The 11,912-nt window shown below is 38.5% G+C and overlaps 1 protein-coding gene across 1 annotated transcript in view; it reads right to left on the bottom strand.

Annotated features, from left to right (window-relative positions):
• Positions 1-11,739, bottom strand: part of TMEM245 (transmembrane protein 245) — an 18,432-nt gene extending 6,693 nt beyond the window's left edge. The window contains exons 1-2 of the mRNA XM_010284617.1: positions 11,717-11,739; positions 10,834-11,019 (exon numbers count right to left, since the gene is read on the bottom strand). Of these exons, the coding sequence (XP_010282919.1) occupies positions 10,834-11,019; positions 11,717-11,739 (209 nt within the window). The remainder of the gene's footprint in view (positions 1-10,833; positions 11,020-11,716) is intronic.
• Positions 11,740-11,912: the final 173 nt, after the last annotated feature.

The following is an 11,912-nucleotide window of genomic DNA, read 5'->3' as shown; positions in this document are numbered from 1 at the left end:
CCTCGATCCTGCTGAATCTATGTCCAATGTGCTGGCCACAAAACAAAGTTCTCCTCTCAAGTGTGACCACAGTTTCATGAGACAGCAAACAGGCAGCTAACTGTTGTATCGTTTTTACAGCACTAGCACACTTACACGTGGAGTATAACTAACTGAAAACTTGTGCCTTACAACTCCAGTCACAAAAATTATACTCTGAAACTGGTATATCTCACCATTGTACAATGGTGAGATGTACTGGCACAGTACCTGTGCCAGTTTTTCACCCTTTCTTGAGAAAGCCATAGAGTTTCCTGAAACCACTCTTTTAGCTTGGGTCTAAGTAACCAAACTATCCCTGAGTTCCTCTCCTCAGAACAGTCCTAACAGTTACATCATTGCAGAAGCGGTGGCACACACCCCCTCTTAGCAAAGATAAATGCAAAGTTTGTTGATGTTAACTTCCTATTTTACATTTCATGCTTTTAGTTACACTGCTTGTGTCTTTGCAGTTTTGGGAACGTTGGCAGGAGGGCAGAGAGGACAGGAAGACATGCAACTGAAATCATGAATCCAGATGATTAGTGGAAAGGTTTTCATTGTACTTCGAACAGGAATGCAGTCTGCACAGAAAACAGCTCTTTCTGAAACTAAAGCCTGTAAGAGAACAGTTTCTTTCCTCTTGAGTCAATAAAGCCTTCTAGAAAAGAAACCCCCTCTGCTATTAAACTACGAGGTAGAATATTCTATTCTCAACTACCAGCAAGAATCCCAAGACTCACAGTTTTTGCTTCTTTGAGCACTACCCTCATCATTATTTCCATGGGAAGTTCACACATTTTTGCCCTCCTTTCCCACCTAAAGGCATGCATAAATTCCCACATGACTGTTGAATCAAAATTCTCATTTAAAATTCACCCACTGGGAGTTATGAGTGCATAATAAACCTCACACATCAACACTGCTGTTCAAAATGTGAGATTCTCTTAACAGACTAACCAGGAACAGCTGTTGTCAGCCATTTTCCCCCAAAAAAGAGGGAAAAGGAAAATATGGAAAAAAGCAAGCTTTAAAGAATGACCTGAAACAACAAATCCAACCTTTGAGAGACAAATATTATGTGGTGCGTAAGAAGGGGAAGGAATATTTACAAATATGTGGCATCAGTGAAAGAAGCCTGAATACTTTGCTGTTTAGCTAAACTTCTATAATATTAAAATGTGAAATCACAGACCAAAATATATAGAATATACAGATTTTGAAGAGTGAAATACTCACCTGTATTTTAGTTATAAGAAAAGTAAGATTCTGGAGTAAAAAAAAATTGGCAGGGAAGAAAGAAAACCCCAAAAACCAAAGCCACAGTAAGAATGCTGAATCTGAGTTTGCATTAAAAACTCAAGATGTTTTCATCCTTCAGCTACTCAAAAGTCTTACTTTTCTGCATTTTCTGTGACATTTAATTAGTCTGCTCTTTCTGAGGATATCAAAGGAGCATAATATTTTTGTAACAAGAACCTGTTTATCAATTGAAACTGATTCTGTTAACCATCAAGTATAAACATCATATAAAAAGGAGGGAAAATAATCAGTCTATCAACATTATAATTAAGGATACCTTACAAAAAGAGAGGGCTAAAATACACTTTAATCTATACGTGTAAGTTATCTGTGGTTGGATTTTAAGAATTTAGAGCATGAACAATTACAACAGGGTCTTTGGCAATGGAAGCCTCCAGACAGCTGGAGAGATCAAGTGTTACCTGTACTGCAATGATCACAAGGGTGCAACAAAAAAACCCACCACTTCTCCTGGTTGCACTAAGGATACATTTCCTCCCACTAAACCCCTATGCTTTTGTCAAGCCAACTTCCTCAGCCTTGGAGTGGTCTCTGAAATCTTAGACCTGTCCCATAGAAACCCCTTTGCACTATAAAGAATACATCTCACAGTTTCTGAAACTTTTCATTGGTGACACAAAGTTTTCAACTTTTTTTAATCCAAGTTGCCAGGTCCTTCAAAGACCAAGAAGAAAACCGTTTCAAAAACGAAAAGCAAAAAAACAAAAAACCCAAACCCCACAACATATCCAGAACAATTTGTTAGAAGCATTAAATCTAAATATTAAATAGCATCTATGAGAACCCAGATTTCAACATGCTATAATTAAATCTTCAAGTAAATCTTTTTCTTATCAATCAAACAGCAACTGTGGCACAAATACATCTCAGTTGTGAAAAATATTTTTAAAACTGTCCTTGAAGTATCTCCTTATTTTTCCCATAAAGATATTTTCTGCACTGTAGTAAAACTAACAAGGTCTTAACAACTTCTGTAAGTATGCCCCAAAACTACATTTTGGTATACAGGAGGCGAGGCAGACCTCTGGCTTGAGGCAGGTATCTGAAGTATTGACTCCACTTGAAATTAAAATATCCATCTACAACTACTGGAAAGACTTGCTTTTTAAACAAGCAATCATCTTAGATTTTCCCCACAGACACTACAAAAGGAGTGAAGACAGTCTTACTATGGCAAGCAAAAGAAAGACAACAACCCAGAAAAATTATTCCAACAGCCACAATTAATTGCTGTGAATTTAACTATGTTAGGGAGTAACTGCAAAACCATTTCTCATTCATAAGAAATCATCTAAAACTGCCATTCTACTTTACGCAGTTTTCACATTTCAGTTCAGAAAAGCATTCAGATTAATTTTATTCAAATTTAAATTCAAGTTCTGCCATGTTTTTTACAGATGTAGTCATCTTGTAAGAAAATTTTAGACTGGTAAGTCCATTACTCATTACAGATGCACTAGTAGAAGAACGGAAAAGTTAATCATGGACAAACAGGTATGTCCTGGTCTGATGTTATTCTGCAAGTTGATACTCTATTTCAATAGCAAAAGAGCATATACCTCTAAAAGACTGTAGAACAGTACAGCATCTCTCTAGCTCCTTGCATCTAGCATACACAAGTAAGCTGAAAGGAGAAGGCATCACACAGTGCAGAGAAGCTGTGAGGTGCAAGTGGTCAAGCAGGAAGCTAGAGGAGGCGATACCTAATTTCATTCTCCTCCTCTCTTTCACCTTTCTTTGTGTCTGCCTCAACTAGTCAGAAAAAGCACAGGGGATCCTACTTTATGGTGAGTGTGGCCCAGGAGAACTCTGAAGTCTCTCAAGACTCATGTTTGTTATTTCTGTCAGAAAAACTAAGAATCATATCTTAAAGTCTCTAGAAATTTACATCCGTTTAACTTCATGGTTAAAGCAGCTAAAAAATTAATGCTGAACACACTAACCAGAATCTTCATCAACAGTATGCTTCAGGTACTCTGCATCTGTGATACCAGATCTTAAAGATGATGTGATATGCTAGCGCAAAGGCTAAATGAATTTATAAGACCTTCCCGGTGAAATTATGACAGTAAATTATTTTCAACTCTTAACACGTTATTGGCATACATACAGCTTCCTTTTATATACAAGAGTAACTGTATGTTTCAGAAATCAGAAAAACCAATTGCTGCTCATGTCTCACTTCAGCATTGTATCTGGATGAACCACTTTACCTGCAAGAGATGTCATCTGCAAATGTGTAGGTTATGAGCACTTCATGGCAATTTGGTGTAAGGCATACTTAGACATACATATTCCATTTTACTGAGCTTTGAAAACAATGTAAAATAAAAAAAAAAAATCAGAGGACATGGGTCATATTTCACATTATTCAGATTAAAAATGAAGAAACTTCTGTCAAATTGTGAAATGTTTTTACATAGCTGGCCTAAATATTTTTGTGTTGCAGTTCTTTCTACTTCACTGAGAAAACAGGGAATTTGCTTACAGGTTTCACAAGGGGAAGTGCCACCTTTTCATTTTATAGCTTTTGTGGGTTTTAGCAAATTTTTTTTTCTCTCTTTTACTCATTTTCCATAAAAAGTCTACAGCTTCCCTTTTGATTCTACTGAAGTTTACATTAAATGTATGTCCACCTGAATGCAGGTTCACTTCACAGAGTCTGCAGGTAAGGTCTGTTTACCATTAGCGACACAGTGAAATTTTCAGAAATTTCAACTTAATGCTGCAACAATCCCAGTTGAAATGAAAGATGCAGAAAAGTGAAGACTCCTGGGACGCAGAACATACCTCAAGCATCAACTCTGAGCATTCCTTCTCTGACCTCAGAGTTAATTTGATTTTCTAGATATCTCTGTTCCCAGAGCACTGGAGGAAAGATGAGCATATGGGCTGAAATGATGAGAACTGGAGTTTCCAGACAGATTAGAGTAAGCATATAGTAAGTTCAACTAATAATTATTTTTTGAGGAGTTAGTTTTAACTAACTAGCTCAGCTCTCTATTGCCTATCCAAGTCATATGGTTGCTATATTAAATTTGTAATGAAGGCGTATTGACTCTGTCAGCTAAATGGGCATAAGAGTAAAAACTAGACAAAAGTGACATTTGTTTTTGGAAAGGTTTGCAAGAATTAGCTTTTCCCTAAATACCTTACAAAACACTTTACAAGCCATACAGGTTCACAACCCAATTAAAATGCAGTTTGATAACAAGAACACCCTAAGCCAAAAATACTGTTAGAAAAAGACAATTTCACTCTTTCTTCATCTTCTTTACAGCACTGATGTTTGGTATTTTCCCATATTCTCTAAGCAGACGTTACAGGGTTTGTACTGTATCTTTGTTGCAAAATCTTCCTGTATACAGAACTAATTCAAAATGATTGTTTAATAAACTCTAGCTACAAAATTTCTTTTGAGAATACAACCTTTACATCTTAAAAGTAGATAGTTCAAGGTATAAAAGCAAATGCAATGCATTCCAAACTTCACAGCACAGCTTCACAATTTATTTCAAATCAGGTTAACTAAGCCTGCCCATTCTCCTGTTCTCAAGCATTCATTTCTTCCCCAGACCACCCTTCCTTTGTCTACCTGCCAGCACAGCCTCTTTTATGTGCCATGACGGTTTTTACAATGAATTCAACTAACAATTATTTTTTGAGGGGTTAGTTTTAACTAACTAGCTCATCTCTCTACTCCCTATCCAAGTCATAGAGCAGTGGCATAAATAGCTGCATTCCCACCAGCAAAGAAGCCAGCACACTCGCAGCTGGAGGGCAGAAACTCTTCTTTTCATGATAGTGCTGTCTTATCCCAGCTGAAACTAACAGCCACTGTCACCGTAACTTCAAAACCAAGTAACTCATTTTCTTTCTTCAGACACCACCAAGATCCATTGCAAAAGACAAGCTACCTGTGACAATCAAAGGACAGCTATTAACTTAAAAAGACTGAAGCAGTCATCTTCTACAATGATTCCCCAAATTTCAAGTGATCACCGGGAGAACACTGAAGAATGAAATGACTCAAAGAAGTCCTTTTGCAAAAAAACTCTTAAGCTGTTCTTTGACTCTCTTTAAGGGTTCTGTTCTTTCAGGAATAAAAAATACCTTAATTATTTTTCAGTTTCAAACTACATATGAAAATAAGCAAAAAGTGCCAAGATATATTCCAGCTATGAATAAAGCAGAAGTGGCAGTTAAGTGCTTCTTGACAGGGTAAGATAATCTCAGGAGCAATATAAATATGCAGATGACTTTCAGAGAGGACGCCATGACAAGATTTCAACAGTTTTGCTTTCATCTGCACTACATTTCATCAGTTATTTTATTCCCCAGACACTACTGTCTTCTAACTGAGCTTGTCTGCAATCCTGCTGCAATTCCACAATCGGTCATCATCCTCACTAGCTCAAGTAGTTTTGCCGCATCGGTGAGGCGTCCCTCTCTACTTCTTTCCCAGGACAATTATGAATAGATGGTATGGTAGAGGCCCCTACCACAACACCATCATTTACTCCTGCCCTCTGTTTCTTATCTTTTTAACTGATTATTTATCTCATCATTACTTAATTTCCTTGAAAGTCTTTGGAAACAAATGCCATAAAAAGCCTTTATGAAACTTCAGTAGAACATACCAACCAGATCAACTTACTAATGGCCTTGCTTGTTGACCACTTTAAAAAACAGGAAGAGTAAGGCAGAACTTCTCTCTGTGAAAACTCTGTTGATTCCCTGCAACTGATTCATATTCACCAGGTGCTGGTATGTCCTCAACTTTAATTCCTACTAAGCTGCACAGTACTGGAACATTTTAATTTTTTTTAGTTTTGCCCTTGAGTTTTCTTTGGTGAGTTAGTATTATCCACTCTCACCAATTTGCTGTTGCTCATTTGGTCTGTTTCTTCTACAACCTCTTCTACAGTCACTGTACTTTCTGAGAGATTCTGCTGCAGCTCACCCAGTAAGAAGTGTTTTACCATGCCACTCCTCCCCTTACCTTCACAAAGAACACCACAGCGTCAATCTAGCTCCCCCCCGCAACAGGCTGCAGCAGCCTTGTTGCCGAGTGCTCCTTGTCATCCCTCAGCCTCCCTGAGTGCTTCCTGCTCCTGCTGCACATGAAAACTGGTATTTTGGTTTAACAGTATTTTGTGGAGCTTCGAGCAAGTGAATCAAACTCCCTCTCCAAACTCCCTCTCCCCTCCACCCCTTTCTGGCCTATTTCTATCTGCCAAAACATATGATCCTTCTGTTTTCTTAATTTAGCTAAAACTTCAGCCTTTTACAGGCTAGTTTCTAATTTCCTGTGACCTTTGTTACTTTGCTGTTTAGCTGTGTGGCCAGTCTTCCCTTTAGCCTTACTCAAGCCTTTCTTAGCAGTTGGCACTGTACAATGAACATTTATTATTCTCCACACCACTTGTAAGGATATAATACTTTCAGATCCCCATTTTAGTTGAAAAGTAATGAATGAGAGCAACAGCTAGCAGGACTCAATGAAGCTCGAGATCCATTGCAGTCTTTTATTAAGAAACTCTCAGTCTGTTCAGATTATTATTATCATAAAATTATGAATCAAAAGCACAGAGAAGAGGGCATTTTGATTGCTTATGCTGGTAGAGAGAATACATAACAGACTGACCTTATAGTTTGACCCAACATGACAAAAAAGCAAAAAGCTAAAGCTGTGATGTTAAATCTTTGAAATGTCAGGAAATTCTGAAGTTTTACATCAGCCTTCATGTTGCCTTCTTACATTAAAATAAATCTGTATGTCAAATAGCAGAAATCTAACCTAGGTTATAATAATATATACTGCAACCTTAAATACACACATAATGAATTATTAGATATGCAAGCATAGAATCCTGCAATATGTTATACTTGAAATAATACTCATAGTATCCCTTTATTCTCAGAAATGCCTGATAAAAGACCTGTTCCCTGTAGATTTAAGATATACTACAGCACTCCTTGTCTTTCCATCCCACCAAGTTAGCTACTAGGCCTGCCTGAGAAGCAAAGAGAAAAACTAACTGGCTGAGCTGAATTCCAGATGCAGGTAAGTGTCACTGTTTTTACTGATACAGTCTATGTCACTTACTGACTAAACTTTCATTCAAATAAAAATTGTAAGTCTGACATACAAATAACTGTTTAAAAAAGTTGATGTGGTAGAAAAAACAGCATATATACATAACTGCATAAGTGCGATACGTAATTCAAGTATTAGTATCTGAGATGCAATATAGTTACATTATTCTTAAAGATTGTGTGCCAATCTGCTTTTGCGTTTAAATGTGTGCGTGCGCGCACACACACACAATAACCCACATCCTCTATGTGTTTACAGATATCTTCAGTCTTAAACAAAATGGATAGTCACAGACAAACTGAAAAAATGCACTTAAAAGAAACTGCTGTTAGAACATACAGAATGCACCGTCTGGAATACAAAAGAAGCAAATGGCAGAATATTGGTACTGCCTGACATAAAACAGTAACCCATCAATGTGTTTGAAAATACACTCTACCAGTCTACGTGGTGTAGAGAACAGAATTGTTTGTTTCAGCATCAGATTATGCACTTATGTAATCTCGTGAATTAAGGGTAGCAAACTGTAAAATTCCTACAGACTTTGCGACATGCTTGACTCAAATTATGTGTGTACAGTAATGAACATTTTTTCAAAGTTTCAGGTAAATTTAGAAAAAGAGTAAAGGTTAAGCATGAGCAAATCAATTATTTTCTGAAATTTTCTTTTAATATCTATTTTACTTTGAATAACTTTTTAAAATCATATGTATGTAAAGCAATATACAGACAGTTGTGTTTAATACGAACAAGTATTTTTGATATGAGAGAAAGGCAATACAGGCAAAGACAAATCCTTTTTTCTTTGCATATAGGAGAATATTTAAGACTAAAATTAAATAAAAGACTAAAAATTTCAGACTAAAAATAGTGGTATGAGCAAGTTATGTGGCTATTGCTACTAAAACAATCAGCCGATAAATACTACTATCTATCCCACTAGGATAATCAGGTGACAGTTACTGTAAGTTTGGTCCTGCAAACATAGTTAAACACTGCGGCATCTCTTCTAGAGTTACAGACTGCATTCTACTTTTTTTTTTCAGTAACTCAACTGAAGCTTTCCTTTACTCCATGTAATTAAAAAAAAAAGTATCTGTTATTCCCAGTTTCAGACTAGAAAATTATTTCATTAAGACAGAATAGTTTTCAATTCTATTCCCATCTCGTAACGTACACCGTAAGTAGAGCTTATAAAATTTCAGTACGGTCCTGTTAAATGCATTCCTGTGACAAAAGAGGTTTCTGCAAGAGATACTCCTGCTACAAAGAACATACACTGCATGCAGAAATTCAGTCAAAACATAATCAGTTAACAGTTGTCTTTGAAAAATTAATCTGAAAGACATTATTAATGTTGCAATAAAATAACAAGATCACACATTTTACTTTTTCTAAGCATTAGCTTAACATGCTGGAAGATTATTGTTTTCTGTGGGAATTGTATCACCATCTCATTTTCTCCATCATTACTGCCAGGATGCCACAGCAAACCAGCTAGATGCTTAAACAGCTGAGATTTTTTTATTTATTTGTTTGCATGGTAGCTCATTTCAGATCTCTTTATGTTAATAAATAAAAGTTGAAAAACCAGTAAGAACCTATTTCAGCCATCAAGGCACTATAGGTTTTCTTCACATCAAATCTCTCTTTGACTTTCTGGCAAATTTCAATTAAGGATATGTTTACTATTTCCTCTTTAGAAACACCTAATGTTTTAAGTAACTTTCACATTACCAATGAAAGAATCTGACAAATTACATGGCAAATGAAGAAAATGAAGCAAATAATGATAACCCTTCTCAAATTGAAAACAAACAATACTCATCTTCCTGGCATTACAGAACAAACTTCCACTAACACACATTTCAAGGCATCACTCAAAATACCGATCTGGGTTTAAGACCATTTCACAACATAATTAGGCCCCACCAAAATTGAAAGCTGCAGTAACTTTAAGCCACAGCCATACCCGTGTGCATGCACTCATGTGAAAGTATCGCACACACTAAATTGCACTGAGGCCGTGACAACATGCAACTTAGTAATGTGCAATATCTCCACCAGAGCAAGCAGAATGGGAGCTTCAGGGAAGAAGGGTATGGTGCATTCAGGAAGAGAACGACATGCTGCTTAGGGAAAGGAAAATGGTTCAGGCAAAGGTGTGCATGCTACTATTTTGGAGACCTGTGAACTGGAGAATTACTGCTTCATCCATTCAGGGGAAAAAAAAAATCCATACAAGAGAACCACCTCCCTATTTCAGGACTAAGGACATAGTATTCCTACTTATGCAGTGAGGTAGGTGGCTTATGAACTAACTTGATTTTACAGAACCTTTCTGAACAAAGCACATCTCACAGCTATGTGCAGATAACAATTTCCTCCTGACCCTCAAAATACTACATTATTAATAGAATTACAATGAAAAATTTCACTAGCTAGTATTGAGAACTAAAATTATCCAAATCCAGTAAACCGGTCCAAGTGGTTCTCACATTTCTGAAGCAAGCAATCTTCCTAGCCCTGTCTGAGAGTGCTGCCAAAAGAATTCCTGCAGCTCAACTTACTCTGGCATAACCCTTCTGCCACATCCGCCAGTACCCTCCCTATTCCCCTCCCTCCACCAATTCCTATAGCTGACTTTTAGTACGTTCAGTGAAAGAAAATGCATTTACTATATTCACAGGCTACTAAACACCACTGCCAGTCAAGGGAGACTCTTGCACACAATGGAGGTGCAATACTACCTTCATAATTCATCACATTCTTGTGCTGATACCCACATATATAATATGGAAAACAGGAAAAAATTAAAATCAAAAAGGAAAAAAAAAAAAAAAGGACAGAACGGCAAGAGGGACAAAAGGCAAAGGGAGCATTTATCAAGAAGAAATAGTAATGAAGTGTGGCTGCACCAGGAACATGAAAATTGGAGTGAGAAAGACCTGAGATTGACTGTAAACCAAGAAAAAAACAGAAAAACCAACCGGGCACGAAAGACCAAAACTAGCAGAGAACACATGCTATTTTGCTACTGAGGTATTAGCAGTATTCAGGATTATTACCATTTTCCTAAATTTTTATTTCCCACCTCATTTGCAGCCAATGGCACACGGAATTCCAGCACGGAATTTGGCATTGTGAATTTTGAATGAGTTGCTTTATTTGAAGTAGCACCAGTACTTCACACATCAGTCCAAAAACTCTGTGGTCACACATGGTTTTGGTAGCTATCTTCTTCCCAGGCTTTGTACCATCTTCTACTGAATCATCACCCAAATATTGATCTTCCCTCTGCCCCCACCGATTAAATACTGCTTTCCCCAAAACGTAACCAATCAGGAGGACAAAAGGCAGTATATGGCAACAAAGCACACACGAGCACTTACTCTAGAATGATAGGAGCGTTTTCATCGTGAAAGTTACTTGAAATGGGGAAAATTGACTCATGAACAGTTTGCAAAACCATGTTTGTTCTATAGTCCAAACACTGCCAGTCTCCTTCTGGAGAATTGCTTGGAAGCTGGCAGGACTTACCTGTGAGAACTGGGTCAACTCCATCAAATGCAGATAACCTAGGGCAAAGGCAAATGCCCAGCTTACAAACAGAATCACATTCACAACGTGGGGAAAGACAAAACCAACAGCAGACCACCCCTTGTGTTTGCCTCTTTGTCCCAGGAGAAGTCTAGAAAGACTGAATTATGTTCCCAGGCTGAGAAGCTCCACCCTGAGCAAAGGCGCTTCTTGTAGATGAAGCCAGACACCCTGTGTCATTGCAGAGTAGCAACAGGTCAAGCAAAAACATTAGGGACAGCTGTTGCTTTTGAAAAGCAGAAGACTACAGTTCTGCCAGGAAGAAATGCTGGACTTCACCCTTAAGGACCCTTCTACGTGTTTCAGTAAGAGTTCTTTCCAGGACTGGGCAATAAACCATTTTATTTAAAAATTTGCCCCCTGCCAGCCACTGTCAAGCATTCGGGGCTGTGCCACCTGCACGGCGCTGGGTCAGTGGAGCCCCCCCGCCCCTCCTGGAACACTCTTGCCACCTCATCGAGGAGACCCCAGGCATGGGATGAGGAGGGGGCTGGGGCCCAGGGATCACGAGGGGAGGTGGAGGGCGGTCCTTGTACCCAAAGGGCAGCCTTTCTCTCGGGCAAGCAACATGGCAGGCAGGAACGAGCCCCAGGAAAGGGACTCTCAGCCCCCGTGACCCTCCTCCTTCACCCACATTTGGACACCTTTCAGGACATAGGCCCCCCGTGCTCAAACCTGCCATATTTGGCCACGTGCATCGGCCATGGTCACAATCGCCATCACAGTGGCCTTTGTGAGGTCACCGACCACCTCACTGCCGGGACCTATAAAAGGCAGGGGCGCCTGCAGCTGGCCCAGAGCTCGCCGAGCTTCTGGGTCCTCAGATGCCAAGCATGCTTGGAAGGAAGAGGAGCCACAGCCGAGAGGCGGG

Source organism: Phaethon lepturus, unplaced genomic scaffold (genome assembly GCF_000687285.1).
Source record: "Phaethon lepturus isolate BGI_N335 unplaced genomic scaffold, ASM68728v1 scaffold26953, whole genome shotgun sequence".
In the NCBI taxonomy this organism is placed as follows: Eukaryota; Metazoa; Chordata; class Aves; order Phaethontiformes; family Phaethontidae; genus Phaethon; species Phaethon lepturus.
This window is presented reverse-complemented; position numbering and strand designations above follow the sequence as displayed.